Source organism: Oncorhynchus nerka, linkage group LG10 (assembly GCF_034236695.1).
Source record: "Oncorhynchus nerka isolate Pitt River linkage group LG10, Oner_Uvic_2.0, whole genome shotgun sequence".
Lineage (NCBI taxonomy): Eukaryota > Metazoa > Chordata > Actinopteri > Salmoniformes > Salmonidae > Oncorhynchus > Oncorhynchus nerka.
The window spans coordinates 81,148,957-81,164,726 of NC_088405.1; the positions used below are offsets into that span (position 1 = coordinate 81,148,957).

Consider the following 15,770-nt stretch of genomic DNA (forward strand, 5'->3'; position numbering starts at 1 on the left):
CCCTATCTGTGAAAGGGCCCAAAAATCCATCTGAAAGGTCAGAATCATATTCTCCAGGGTAAGGGCCTCTGGCAGCCAGGGAATCAATTATTGACAACAAATAGAATTGGCAACACAGATGGCCAGGCTCAAAGTGCCCCATGTAATTTATTTTCCCCTTCGGCCATTTTAAAACTCCTAGATTTGCTATTAAGGATAATCTCCCATTTCCTTCTCAAACTCTTGTAGTCCAGATACCAGAAAAATCAAGCAAGTTGTGGTAGAAAATGTAATTACTATACTTAAAACAACTTGGTGTAGTTTATTGTAAGTCTTATCATTACCTACAACTTTTTGAATGATATCCAATGTAGCCAAGGTGGGGTTAGATTCTAGCCATAAAACAGGGGCCTGTTTAGTGGGGTGCAATACCCTGAATGTTGAATATAGAAATTGTGTGTAGAACTGATATTATCCACTTTTCTGCATTAGTTCTAAACATTCTGTAGCGTCGCACCCTCTTGAATAAGTCCCAGAGTGCCACAGTCCTTCACCAGGGTCATAAAAAGACAGGTTGCGTGCCATGGTCACCAAGTATCAATTGAATTTGACAGTAGAACATATTCATCAGTAGTCCAACTTGATTTTATTCAGCAAAGCATATGCCTATTTTACGAACAGTACAGAAACAGAGGGATTGTCAATCATCATACAAACGGAGCAGCGGTTGTTAACATTTCAATCATGCAACAAGACAAGTGAAAGAATTGCAATGGCATCATACTTGTGTTTTGAGTTGGAGAAAACCATCCACAAATACAATTACTGAGCCACACGAAAGAGGGGGAGATCAATATGATCTGAACAACAGCCCAGGAGGCTGTCTGTCTTCTGTCAATTTCCGTTTAATAAGATAGACGTCACCATCACTGCCATTTCAGTGCCAGGAACAAAATGAATCTTTCTTCACAGAAACGCAGGTTGCAAACTGGAATGGAACCAGCCATTTCTAATGTATGGTTTTCAGTAGTTTCTATAGGTTACCTACATTGAAAAAGTAAACAATCAAATGAGTTGAGGGCCCATGGATAAAAAAAAAAGTGAGAGAAGGCTTCAAAGACAGGATGATGATGGTGAATGTTTTGTAGGACAAAATATGTAATGACTGACGCAAATGTCAATCTATGTGAATCTCAAAACAAAGACATGCCAAATTTCGTGTTTGGACCATTTGTCATGGTTGAAAATCAAGCTGAATGTTATTTACTCTATTACATAGATACCGTCCCAATTGTTGAGCTGCAGTTTAAGATGGCATATATGGTCAGTTAACTGTAGGTAGGATGCTAAGGTGGAGACATAGAACATGTTGGGATAGAGAGGAGAAATGTGAACACAAATATCTTCAACAGATGACAAGTTTATTTCAACTCAAATAATTTACAGTTGCACTGGAGAAAAGTTTTGGTCATCATTACCTTTGACCCCTTGTATTCACATTTAAACAGAGGAGCTTTTTACTGGGATGGTGCAGCAGGTTAGTGCAAAAGGCATAATGTGCTGCTATAAGAATTGAAGGAAAACCAGGTCAAATGGTTGCCATGCTCAGTATTGGGGGATGGATGTCGTAACATTTAAGGTCCGGGTGAGAACACATAACTAATATCCTGTGCTGTGAGAGTAAGGTCAAATTCATATCTAAGATACCTCCTGTACCATAACACAAAATGTTGGTGATCGTATAGTCAACTATACTACATACAGGGTGTGACGAAACCCAGGGACACATTTGGCAAGCTAAGCCTGATGTGATGCCTATGGAGATCATTCTGAATGACGGGATGATGAGCATGAACTGAAAGCAAAAAACAGACAGACCTACAGCCATCTACATCGAGGACAAAAACAACAAAGTAATATTAAGGCAATCTTTCAAATGGGCAGGCATTTCTCACAGGGAAGAAAAGGACAAAATCATAGGCATTACAATGAATGGTTGCTGGGCTGACAAAAAAATGCTTTGTTGGTCACCCATCAACCCAGGACACAGTCTTTACTATGTACTTATGAAATGACACACTACAATGTAATATATTCAGCTCTGACTGAAAGCACTAGACAAAAAGGATTTGGATGCACCCACCTACAGCTGCATAGTTTAAACCTTAACATGAACTTCTGAACTAACAAGAGAGGAGAGATCAGTGGAATTAATGCAGTTCTATGGAGGGGGGCGTGTATTGTATGCCACACTCGGTTAGCTACTGCAGGAAAACCAAGTTGATATGACAGCACCCTTAAAACCCATTTCAAGTGAAATCCGAAAACCAATTCTAAAAATGATAAGGGATCCATTCAATCATCCTCAAATAAAAGCTAGGATCATACTGACATGTTTGAGAAATTGACAGATGAAAAATATGCAATTTTAAAAAAGTAATTGCAACAAGAAAAACAACAATATAATGAAAATACTGTTGTGTCAAAACAAAACTGGAAATTAAAGTTTGGGGTAAAGGCTCATTGACAAAACTAAAATCTAAACAAAAAAAGGTACATCACATTCCAAATAGTTTGGAATAAATGTTTGTACATTTAGTTATCATAGTTGTAATGTTGGATCGCTGCTGTAAATTGATTGTGTAGCTTTTACATTCATTAAGTATATCAATAACGGAACAAATTGAAATAATAAAAAAAAAGAGGTGAATCAAAATTGATTAATCGTTGCCAGTGAAGAGCTTTGTCATATACAATAAATCATTCCACAATTACACACTTCTCCATTACCAGAACCCACACTAAAAACAATAGTGCTTAAAATAGAGCACAAACAATTATTAACATGCATTCCAACTTTTTATTACTCAAGGGCCTACCAGTCGTCAGCATACACTAAATTCAAGGAAAAAGAGCGTTCTTTCTGCTATGCATGACAAGCTTAGATGTCAGAAGTATCACAACACTTGATTTAAAGCAACAAGCTTATTGGAAGAACATAGGAGATGGAGGTTTACATTTTGTTGCTACCAATCTTTCTTGAAGTCCACTTGACATAGACAGGCCTCTTGTCAGTTCAAATGTAACTTCCAGGTGCTATAAAAAGGCGTGTGGCCTAAAACACTCCTGAGGCGGGTAAGCCGGCCTTCCACACACAGAGACACAATTGCAGGACTTTCAGAATGCAAGCAAGGATAAACCACTCAAGAATACACAAGTGAATGATGAAGAAACTAAAGGGGAAGAGAAAGGCAACAAAATCTTATTTCAGTGTGACAAAGGCCCGTTGTCACGAGGAAACCAAAGACTTTTCACCATACACACATGAAGACACGTAGGAACTTGTATTACCCGGACTGGATTATGTGAGGGTCAAATGTGTGACGAAAATGGGACAAAGACTGGTGACAATGTGGAAGTGCAGTTCCCATTCAGTCAATTTTGCGTTAGGACTTCTAGCTTTGCTGATATTGCATTTTGGAATTTTGTCACCAATGGCACGGGGGGGCTCAGGCAAACTGTTTCTGTACTGAATTCATGAGTTCCTACAAATATTTACACAGTAGATACAGGCACTTATATGTCTTTGGTTGGAGTGATCCAACATTGCAGAAAAATGCATTCACAGAGCTGTACAGCCCAGTATTATTTTCAGGGTTCAGTAGGCAACTGTTCTTTTTTAATTTTACTTCATCCTCGGTTACATTTCAGTTCTGATGGCGATCCTAGAGTTCTTCTTACCCCTCTGACAAGGCCACCTGAGAGGAGAGAAAAAATTAATTAATGCCGCTGCAGAATCATCCCTCTAACCGACCAGTCTGTCACAGCGTACAAATGAGGACCCTAGGGATGTTATGCTGAATAACAGCTTCCTAATGAGCCAAGTCAACTGTAAAACAGGAGCAACAAGTTTTGTAGTGCTCAGGCATGTCGGGAATGCTCCGTCAGATACTGTAAATCAGACACCTGGAAATCTGTTTAATTTTCAAGTTTTAATGTCACATGCACAAGTATGTATGTGCATATATATATATATATATATATATATATATATATTTATTATGTGTGAGTGAGCAGATTGACTGAGTGTGTCGGGCCTGTGAGTGTGCATAGAGTCAGTGTAAAAAGAAAAGGTCAATAAGGATGACTCCGTATGTGTGGCTATTTTGCTAGCTATGTCGTCAGTCTTATTGCTTGGGGATAGAAGCTGAGAGCCTGTTGATGCCAGACTTGATGCACCGGTACTGCTTGCCGTGCAGAAGCAGAGAGATTAGTCCATGGCTTGGGTGGTTGGAGTCTACCGATTTTCCAGGCCTTCCTACCACACCACCTGATATGGATGTCTTGGATGGCAGGGAGCTGTGCCCCAGTGATGTACGGAGCTGGCTGCACCACCCTCTGTAGCGAGGTGCTATTGCCATACCAGGCAGTGATGCAGCCAGTCAAAATGCTCACAATGGTACAGCTGTAGAACTTTGAGAATGAGGGACAATGCCAAATTTTTTCAACCTCCTGAGGTGGAGGCGCTGTCGCCATTTTAAGCCTTTAGTGATTTGGATACGAGGAATTTGAAGCTCCGTCAATGTGGGCATTCTCACCCCCTCATTAGCTCCTTGGTCTTAATGATGTTCACGGAGAGGTTGTTGTTCTAGCACCACACTGCCTGGTCACTGACCTCCTCCCTGTAGGCTGACTCATCATCGCCAGTGATCAGGCCTATCACCGTCATGTCATCAGCAAACTTGATGGTGATGGAATCGTGCGTGGTCACGCAGTCGTGGGTGAACAGGGAGTATAAGAGGGGAATAAGCACACCCCTGTGGCGCCCCTGTGTTATGGGCCAGCGTGGCGGAGGTGTTGAACGCTAAGCTGTAGTCAATGAACAGCATTTTCATAGGCATTCCTCTTATCTAGGTGGGTAAGGAGTGTGGAGAGCAATTGAGATTGCTTCATCTATGGCTCTGTTGGGGCGGTATGCAAATTGAAGTGGGTCTAGGGTGCCATAACCAGCCTCTCAAAGCACTTCATGATTACAAAAGTGAGCGCTACAGGGCGGTAGTCATTGTGGTATGTTCTTGTCCGTCTGTAATCTTTGGGGATTACAGACGGACAAGGAGAGGTTGAAAATGACCGTGAATATGCCTGCCAGCTGTCCTGCGCATGATCCGAGAACACGCTCTGGAATACCGTCGGGTCCTGTGGCCTTGCGGGTGTTAAAGACCTTTTCTCACATCGTTCTCGGAGAGCGAGATCACCCAATCCTCTGGGTAGGACGTCCCTCACACTCGGCACGATGTCGTTGTTGTTAAAGCGTGCATAAAATGCATTAACCTCGTCTGGTAGAGAGGCATAGTTGGGCAGATCACGGTTGGGTCTTCCTTTGTAATCCGTAATGGACTGTAACCCCTGCCACATGCAGCGGGCGTTGGAACCTGTGTAGTATGATTCCACCTTATTCCTATACTGTCCTTTTGCTTGTTTGATGACTCTGCAGAGTTCATAGCGGGACTCCTTGTACTTATTCCGGTCCTGCACTGTTGCTTCAAGATTGTCTACGATAGCTCTGTGTGCAGTAGCACCAACCTCAGTGTTAATACAGGGCTTTTCTTTGGGGAAGCAGCAAACCCTCACCGTGGCGACAATGTCGCTAATCCATTTTCTAATGAAACCGGTGACGGGGGTGATAAACTCATCAATGTTAAACATATTCCAATCAGCGCTAGCAAAGCAGCATAAGCTCTGATTCAGGTGACCATTTCTCAACGGAGAGTGTCACAGGTACTTAATGTTTGAGTTTCTGGAAGCAGGAGTACAGAGTCGTGATCTGATTTGCCAAATGGTGGACGAGGGTGGCCTTGTATGCTTGCTTGTGGGCATCACTTGTAATAGTGAAGAAAAATTAAAATAGCTGGCAACCAGAAAAGCGGCCTCTGGATGTAGATTTTCTTGCTTGATTATAGCCTTGTACAGTTCACTAAGTGCCAGCTTGCTATTTTTCTTATCCTGAGGTGGAATGTATACAACAGTCACGATAACAGCTGAAAACTCCCACGGGATGTAGAAGGGTCGGCATTTATTGGTTTTATTAACAAAATGACAGTTTTACCCCAGAGACTCAGCAATATCTTTTCACACTGTTGAATGCGATATAAAAGGTGACTAGCTGTGTTGTGCTGTGTATTATTGCTCTGTATTGCATTCTGTTGTACCTTTTCACTCCGGGTGAAGTTTCCCCTAGATACAGATCTAGGATCAGCTTTGCCTCCCCCAAACCTCTACCATTAGTGGTGGAAAATTCTAAACTGACCCAATATCAGTGTCTAAGGGCAACTTCACCCTACACCTACCTACCTTTTCAGCGCAAAAGTCTGGGTTGGTGGTTGTCCGTACTTTCCCTGGCCGGCCCTTGATGACAGCATAACAGAACATGGTGATGACCATCACAAAGAGGAAGTAGCTGGTGTGCATTAGGTGTAGGTTGATGAGTGAGCGGTCGTCCTGCAAAAAGAGAGAAATAGCCTCAGTGCCAGGTAAACACTACCTCATGAAGGACGACATACTGCATACTGTACTGGGAAACTGGCTATTTTCTCTAATAGCAAACCCCCCCATGTATTGTTCCTGTCATTTCAAATATAAATAATGTTTTAGGAAAACTGGTTGGTAATTGAATAATGCCATTGGTCCCCTAGGATAAATCTGGTTAAAGTCAAATGTAATTTAATTGCAAATTGTGCTTCTGCAATATTGCTCTATCTTTAGTCAGTTAGAACATATTAGCTAATGTGCACTTGGGGATTTAGATTTACAGTTTCCATTATGAATGCATTATAAAATTGAATTTGAGAGAACACAGAAGGATGATAAAAATAAAAATCACTCATGATATGAAGTTACACATAATTAAACTAGACAAGCGCCTATGTCCAAGCTGTATACCAAAAACAGTACTTATCTTCTTAAATGGACTCATTTTGATTACGTACACTACATGGCTAAAAGTATGTGGACACCGGCTTGTTGAACATTTAATTCTAAATCATGGGTATTAATATGGAGTTGGTCCGCCCTTTTGCTGCTATAACAGCCTCCACTCCTCTGGGAAGGCTTTCCACATTGCCACGGGGACTTGCTTCCATTCAGCCACAAGAGCATTAGTGAGGTCTGGCACTGATGTTGAGCAATTAGGCCTGGCTCGCAGTCGGCGTTCCAACTCATCCCAAAGGTGTTCGATGGGGTTGAGGTCAGGGCTCTGTGCAGGGCAGTCATGTTCTTCCACACCGATCTCAACAAACCATTTCTGTATGGACCTCGCTTTTTGCACGGGGGCTTTGTCATGTTGAAACAGGAAAGTTCCTTCCACAAACTGTTGCAACAAAGTTGGAAGCACAGAATCGCCTAGAATGTCATTGTATGCTGTAGCTTTAACATTTCCCTTCAATGGAACTAAGTGGACTAGCCCGAATCATGGAAAAAAATTATTCCTCCTCCAGCAAACTTTATGGTTGGCACTATTCATTGGAACAGGTAGCATAATCGACCAACATACGTGCCCAACCTCACTAATGCTTGTGGCTGAATGGAAGCAAGTGCACGCAGCCTTCCAAGAAGAATGGAGGCTGTTATAGCAGCAAAGGAAGGACCAACTCCATATTAACGTCATGTTTTTGGAATGAGATGTTTGACGAGTACTTTTGGCCATGTAGTGTAAAAGGCTTTACTCTCAAACGTTCTCAGTCTAAACCCTCAGCAAGGTTATCCACAAACACAGGCTGCGTCTGAAATAGCACCCATAGGGCACTGGTTAAAAGCTGTGCACTAGAGGATACGGTGCCATTTGGGACTCGGACATAAAACAGCACTGCTGCAGACAGTGGCTGCTGACTCACGTCTGGCACGATGACGGTCAGCTTGGGGTTGAGGGTGTGGTACACCTTGCCGATGGCTCCTTTGTAACACCAGAAAGGGTTGTAGTCCTGCGTGTACTTGGTGTCCGAGTCACGGGCCGTGGTGAAGATCTTGTACCAGGACGTGGCGTTGGTGTAGGTCTCTGGGACACAGTGGGGCGGTTGCCTGGAAGGCAACATTTAATAAACTTTAATATCTTGCCCTGTTCCATTCTATTTTATTATGGTCAGGAGACGTGGTCATGAAAAATCTCTTGGTTCTATGTTAAGACTATTCTGTTTGGACCATGAAGTTCTGCACCAATGCTTAGTACTCAGCTTGATAAAACTTGAATTTAATACAAAAGTCTCCTTGTACCGTAGTACAACTGATATTCTACGAACAGTGTGCACTTAGTTGTCAGTGTTACTAATGTGAGGTTATTCACTGTCATGATGATTCCATCAGTTTTATTCCAATGTCAAAAGTAATTTTAATATTTCACTATACGTATTACAAGATTGCCTAAATGAAAGTCCAACATTGACTATCAAATACAGGTCTAGTCATGAAATACAAAGATCATTTAGTATATGGATGCATCACAATTCAGGGGTTTAGTGGCACTCACACTGTGACAGGGAAGACGTTGCTGGCAGCAGTGATGGTCATACAAGTGCTAAACACCACTTGTTCACAGTGGCCGTGCAGCACGCACTCATCAGAATTCCATGACGCTGGCAGTGTGAAGGTGATGTTCATCTCCTCGTGGGCATCCCTGCCTTTGAGGACACACACACGTAAGCAATGTTCCCTCTAAGATGCGTGCAGCTCCCCTCGGACTGCCACACAGAATAAGATTGAACTTCACTCAACTTTCTACAGTTCTCCCCTTTAGTTAACACTGTCAACGTTTCACTCCACTTTGGGAATTGTGAACGAATCAACGCAATAGCCACTCTCAATGTAATATACCGAAACAAAAACTAACTACGCAAGATTTAGTATGCAAAAATAACTGTGCAAGAGACGTTCTTATAGGTAGTGCCATTAGAATAGGATTCTATTACACTGACAGGCAAGTCAGTACTCTACACAGACCGGTGCGCCATAACCAATCAGAGTTGGGGTAGGCCTATATCCAAATAGGCATTGCCATATATGGATCTGTGCCATTCACTTTGAACTGGACTGTGTTTAGGCTACAGCATGAGCGGTCGTGAGTAGATGCCTTGTTTTGAGATCAAAGTGATAGTTGCATGTAGCCATGTGTACACATTTGTTCATATTCTTTGCTAGTTAGTGAGTTATTAGCCCAGTTATAGCTCATTTATAGTCAACAATGGAGAGTGGTTGCTTCCAACAAAAGCACAACATGTGCACATTTCTATCCATCTTTGAAAAGCAAGACAGGTAAAGACCTTTGTGTCTTAACTTAAGGATCGGACGCTTTTAAAAACTTTTTTTTTGCCTAAAATTACATACCAAATCTAACTGCCTGTAGCTCAGTACCTGAAGCAAGGATATGCATTTTCTTGATACCATTTGAAAGTAAACACTTTGAAGTGTGTGGAAATGTAAAATTAATGTAGGAGAACATAACACATTAGATCTGTTAAAACTTTTTTTTTAAAGCGTTTCTTTTTCATCTTTCATCTTTGAAATGCAAGAGAAAAACCATTATATGACATAGGACTCTAGTCACAATTTCAATTTTGACCAATAGATGGCAGCAGTGTATGTGCAGTGTCAGACTGAGCCAATGAACCATTGCATTACTGTTCAAAATGTTGTATCAAGTCTGCCCAAATGTGCCTAATTGGTTTATTGATACATTTTCAAGTTCATAACTGTGCACTCTCCTCAAACAATAGCATGGTATTATTTCACTGTAATAGGTACTGTAAATTGGACAGTGCAGTTAGATTAACAAGAATTTAAGCTTTCTGCCCATATCAGATATGCCTATGTCCTGGGAAATGTTCTGGTTACTTACTACGTCATGCTAATCACATTAGCGCACGTTACCTCAATCGTCGGGCGGGGGGTTGAGCATTGATCCAGTAGAGGTTAAAAGGGACAGTGTTGTATTTTGAGACAGCCAATAGGCAGCATAATGTCTGATTCTGTAAAGTAGTTTCTTGCATCAAACACAACATGTTCAGTCACCTCCCTTGTCTGAAGGACAAGTGGATAAACAGGTTAATGGCAAGCCCTGCATGTTTTTGATTTTCTTAGTCTCATGGAATGTAAGCATTGAACACCACAGAATGGCTGCTACCGTAGGCTGAATGATAGAACGGGGATGTGTTTTTCTCCATTGTTTTTCTTAGTAGGCATACATTATGATCAAATAGCCACAGTAGCCTACTTGGCCACTTAAAAGGTAAAGCTAGTACAGCCTCACTGTTCACAGTTAACATGCACCGGAAGTTGCAGAGTTTGCTCAGTGCCAAAATTGAGGAAACGTTGCTTGTAAGTACTCCTGACAGGTAAAACAGCATCACAGTTGGCCCCTGGACATTGACAGTTGACAAGAGCTCCACTGTAAGGAATATGACATATGTCCTGCAACAGCCCATTTAGCCGCCATCGATATATGTAATTCAATTCACATGTAAAGTTGTATTTTGGGGGGAAAACTAACGCTGACTGCAGGGGTTTTTCTGCCATTGAAAAACTTGGGCAGGGCAAAAAAACTATTGGGAAGGAAAAGACAGAGTGTAAACGACTTAATCAGATATCACACAACAACACGTCTGCCACGCTGAGCTGCAACATTGGTGCCCCTCAGGGGTGCGTGCTTAGTCCCCTACTGTACTCCCTGTTCAGCCATGACTGAGTAGCCAAATACAACTCCAACGCCATCATTAAGTTTGCTGTTGCCACAAGTGGTAGACAGCCTATAGGGAGGTCAGAGACCTGGCAGTGTGGTGCCAGGACAACAACCTCTCCCTCAATGTGAGCAAGACAAAGGAGCTAATTGTGGACTACAGGAAAAGGCGGCCCGAACAGCCCCCATTAACATCGACGGGGCTGTAGCGGAGCGGGTCGAGAGTTTCAAGTTCCTTGGTGTCCACATCACCAACTAAATATCATGGTCTTGTACAGCAAATGTTTATTTTTGTGCTTTTCTTATAACTCATCACTTTGTTCATGCAAGTTGCTGACTGAACGAATCCTCACTATCAGTAGCTGCAATTTGGCAGTATGCCCAGACCTTGTTTTTACGAACGAAAGAACTCAGTTAAAGGTCTCAGCTTAGAGAGAAGAAGCTTCATGAGGTATTGGTCGGTCACATGAATGAAACAAAATGGTAATGATCAATTAATTATGCTAAATCATATAAATATAACTTCTCTGCGTGTAGCCATATATAAGACAACAGCTGCGACTGCCCAGGCAGAGCTCCAGATTGACATGTGTACTACGGTGCATGGAGTTGGCTGGAACCTCTCCAGCACGCTGACAAATAAACAATGATTCAATTAAGATTGACTTAGATTGACTGTGTAAGAATTTCCACGACAGTCCAAACACACCAAGACAGTCGTGAAGAGGGCACAACATATTTTCCCCATCAGAAGACTGAAAAGATTTGGCATGGGTCCACAGATCCTCAAAAAGTTCTAAATCTGCACCATCAAGAGCATCCCGATCGGTTTCATCACCGTCTGGGAAGGCAACTGCTCGGCATCTGACTGTAAGGCGCTACAGAATATAGCACGTACACCCCAGTACATCACTGGGGCCAAGCTTCCTTACCATCCAGGACCTATATACTTGGCAGTGGCAGAGGAAAGCAGTTACGGAGCGCCAAGTCTAGGACCAAAATGCTCCTTAACAGCTTCTATCCCCAAGCCATAAGACAGCTGAACAATTAATCAAATGGCCACTCAGACTATTTTACACTGACCCCCCCCCCCCCCCATTTGTTTTTACACTGCTGCTACTCGCTGTTTATTATCTATGCATAGTCACTTCACCCGTACCTACATGTACAAATTACCTTGACTAACCTACCCCCGCACAACGAATCCCATGTATATAGGCTCGATATTTTATTGCATTACTTTTTTACTTTAGTTTATTTGGTAAATATTTTCTTAACGCTTTCTTGAACTGCATTGTTGGTTAAAGTCTTTTAAGTAAGCATTTCACATTAAGATTGTATTCGGTGCATGTGACAAATAATTTGATTTGATGTATGTAGAAAAGATAATGGACCTCTCTATATATTTTTTTATAATATAATTTGAGAACTAACAATTCTCAAAATAAAAGCTAGACAGTGAGGGATAACTAAAAATTCCAAGAACAATGAATTTGACAGTATTATTATGTTTGAGCAAAACACAGCACTGTTTAAAAAATTTAAATTTCTCTCAGCTCCATGGCAGAATATGTAGAACAGCAGGAAATTAGCTTCAAATCTAAAAATTATTATCTCAACTTCATGGAGAAATTTGTAGAATTGCAGGAAACTGGCTTAAATTAAAAATGTCATTACACCGCCAAGATGATGGCCTCCTACCATGTCCCCTGCCACCTAAGCCTCCTTTGATCCAGAAAACACTGGACTGCAAACATACATATTCAAACAGTCAGACAGCTTTTGAGACTGGCCTACTATTCCCATGCAAAGCCAGCAGGTGACGTGCACGGAGAAGGAATTTGGCATTGATTTCTAATAATCCTTATGTTGACAAGGGACTATTGTCTCAGTTGAGTGGCAAATTGCAAAAAAAAAAACAGGGTGGGGTGGGGGGTACATCAATACCTATTCAGTCTGGGCCTGAAACACACTCCATAGCAACAGAGGCCAAAGGCACTTTGTTCCTCTCCCTACCATGGGACAGACTGGGAGTAGTATCTGGACTACTAGCCTCTGATTGACTATACAATGCTTCACTGTTCACTCCCACTGAGCCACTCTTTAAGTTCCCCGTGAATTGTGGTAACTCAAAACCTATCGATAAAGGATTTACTGAACCACCAAAGCACTGGCTAACAACACTCACTCCTGAGGAGTTGTGACAAAAACACAAAACAAATGCTTACGCAAAGGATGGCTACTTACAGTCATAAAGTCACCGCTTTCCTGCATCCACTTACAGGTGAATCGAACTCACAACTAAATAAATAATGTATTGGCTTGGACAGTCAAATAACACACTTCAACACAGTGTTGTTTTTTTATAGACTTTGCATCCACCATAGTTGCTGGACCTGTGCTGAAAAGGACAATGTGCAAGAAAACATTTAAGCAGCTCGGTACGATAGTGTGAAAAGGATTAATGCACATAGACCCTGTAACATGGAGGAAGAAGGGACTGAAGACACAAGTGGACTCACCGGCCAGGCCGACCTGTCCCACCAGCACGGTGGCGTAGAGGTGGGTGATGTTACGTGAGTAGCCCCCGAAGGGCCTCAGTGGGTCCAGGGTAAGGGTGATGGGAACAGAGATATTGATCGGGCCCGGGTCCTCCAGAAGCAGCGGGGCCTGGGTGCTGGAGCGCGCCTGGCCACTGGTCACCGTGCTTTCGGGCGTGGTTGACTCGTTCAGGCTGTGCTTGAGCGTCTCATTCTCTGATACGCAGAAGTCAATCTCGTTGAAGCGCAGAAGGAAGATGTTCCAGTCCTGGAGAAGGGGAGGAGACTGAGTCATGCATCTATCCATCTGTGGCTCTGCTGTTGAATAGCACAGCCTATGGCTGTTGAATATTTTTAAATAATCACCAATAATATGGTTAGGTTAAATTGTGACTATTAAGTCACACTTCAAGAAATTAGTTCAGCTAAATGAGCTAATAACTTTGATGTATGACAGCCATGTATAGTTCAGCTTCAGATATCAAGAAACCTCCTGCTGCATGGGTTTTGTACATGTTCCTATGACAGCATCCGTATTGATGTACCAGTGGGAGGCGTGTCCCTCCTACCTCAGTCATCTCTGGGGATTTGATCTCCTTGATTTTGAAGAAGTAGCCGATGGTGAGGAAGGCGATGGCCACGGCGCTGACGCTGACCATAAAAATGACCAGTGGTGGACGATTATTGATGTAGCTCCTCAGGTTCTCCAGAGGATTTAACAGGTACACCTGCAGACAGACAAGGCATGCACACCTAATTTGGTTTCACTGTGCCTCAGGCTCATACAATGCCAGGTCTCAACTCATCAAGCTTGATGAAAAGTGTCAAAGACAAACAATGGACACAAATACTCAAAGGCATTTGCTGTGTGGCTAACTGGAGAAAATAATGAGCTTGCGATACTGGCATAACATTTATGAAAAAACAGCATGGTTGATTGACTCAACTGGGGCACAGAGAGGGATTGTTTATGACAATCATTAATTGGCATTTACTCCACACCGAAGTGGTTTTCATGGTTCAAGAAACGTATTGCTGCAAAGAGGGAAGAAACAGTATCAGAGCTTGCATCCCTGCCAGAAAACAAGCGAATTATGTGGCGTGAGGTAATGAGAATGTCTACTTACCTTTTTCATCAAAGACATGAACACACATCTGACATAACTCCATACTGAATTGCGTGAGTACATCCCTGGGCCCTCAACAGGGCTGCCAAACCACTACGCACGTTGCCAAAGAGAAACTACTGCGCTGCTTCCCCCTTCTTTGTATACAGCGAAAAATAGATGCCTGAAAGTCAATGTCCTTAGTTCAAGCTCACACTAAAATGGGGTGCCATGCAACCTTGCATAAGACCTGAAAGACAAGGGATATTCCTGTTGAAACATGCTGCACACACTCTGATTGTTGTTGTTTATTACTTAAGGATCTATTTTAGCCTCATCACAGGCTGCTTGTTGGCAAGGTCTTCGGGATCCAATTTGACAGAATATAGAAGGCATGAATGACAACAATGTACCTTGGTTAGTACAATTCTAGTTGTGGTTTACAATGCTAACTAGCTAGCTCCCTATCTACCAAGTAAAGTAGAATTACATGACTAACGTTAGCTAGCGCTGGTTGCCATATTAAAAACGAAAATAATACACAAACGTTAGCTAGTAGTTAGCTTGTTAACGTTAGTTAATTCACAATGTATTGTGTCGATGTGAGTATGCTTTAACGTTAGTTAACTAACTAACGTTATGGCTGCAATTAGTTAACGTTAGCTAGGTAACGCGTTAAATACAATACATGAATGGCAATATACTGCCACTGGTAATTATTTTGGCTAGTTAGTTAGCTAACATATGGATTGTAAGCAACCGAGTTGATTATTTGTAAACTACCTAAACTAGCTAACTTTAGCCAAAACAATCAACATTTAAAGCAGATGATGTACTGTAACTAACGTAGTTATGCTAACGTCGTTAGCCATCTAGCTAGCCAAATACACCGAGAGGTATTAACTAAAGTTAGCCATCTGAACTATAGTAAAAGGCCTTACTTACGTGGGGTGCTATATCGAACACATGTTAACAATAGATAATAGTTAAATATAATAAAAACTCACCATTTTCTCAGCGCGCACGAAGTTAGCAGATATTATGTGGCTTCGCTGACGGGCTAACTAGCGCGCGCTACTATACTTGCTAGCGGAGTGTCTAGTCGCAGAGTCCCGGGAAAAGTAAAGATCGGAGAATGGGGACAGTCGGGATTTTAGTTTTGAAATAACCACTTACTCCTTTCCATTATTTGCCTATCCCAGCGAGGCTCAAATGTTACACATCTGTTTGTTTATTAACCTTGTTTTACTCGGTCGTTCCCCCCCCACTGCGGAGATATGTTGCTAGTTTTACGTACTATTTTAATATTCTGAAGAATTTACGCCAAATTTCTCCATAAGTGCGTTCACAAACTACACATTTAGCGTATGCGATGACAGAGCATGTTCAGAGTGTTTGCACGTTTTCATATCCGGAATTACGTCA

The 15,770-nt window shown here is 42.1% G+C and overlaps 1 protein-coding gene across 3 annotated transcripts; it reads right to left on the reverse strand.

Annotated features, from left to right (window-relative positions):
* Positions 1-602: 602 nt before the first annotated feature.
* tmem248 (transmembrane protein 248) lies at positions 603-15,650 on the reverse strand. 3 transcript variants are annotated; one of them, XM_029671534.2, is made up of 8 exons: positions 15,353-15,650; positions 14,367-14,595; positions 13,809-13,967; positions 13,222-13,507; positions 8,498-8,648; positions 7,869-8,052; positions 6,331-6,477; positions 603-3,737 (listed from the first exon to the last, which is right to left on the reverse strand). In XM_029671534.2, the coding sequence occupies exons 2-8, from the start codon at positions 14,427-14,429 to the stop codon at positions 3,717-3,719; spliced, it is 1,011 nt and encodes a 336-aa protein (XP_029527394.1). In that variant the 5' UTR covers positions 14,430-14,595; positions 15,353-15,650; the 3' UTR covers positions 603-3,716. The 3 variants fall into 3 exon arrangements, with proteins under 3 accessions (XP_029527394.1, XP_029527396.1, XP_029527397.1); XM_029671536.2 differs by lacking the exon at positions 14,367-14,595 and having other exon boundaries at positions 15,353-15,649; XM_029671537.2 differs by lacking the exon at positions 15,353-15,650 and having other exon boundaries at positions 13,809-14,274; positions 14,367-14,383.
* Between the last annotated feature and the right edge of the window lie 120 nt (positions 15,651-15,770).

What these genes read in the sequence shown, in the direction of transcription:
- tmem248 (XM_029671534.2), bottom strand. Translation starts at nt 14,429, where the DNA reads ATGTACTCACGCAATTCAGTATGGAGTTATGTCAGATGTGTGTTCATG. An exon ending in TCATGTCTTTGATGAAAAAG is followed by an intron (nt 13,968 to 14,366) that starts GTAAGTAGACAT and finishes GTCTGTCTGCAG; the next exon opens with GTGTACCTGTTAAATCCTCT. An exon ending in GGGACAGGTCGGCCTGGCCG is followed by an intron (nt 8,649 to 13,221) that starts GTGAGTCCACTT and finishes GTGTCCTCAAAG; the next exon opens with GCAGGGATGCCCACGAGGAG.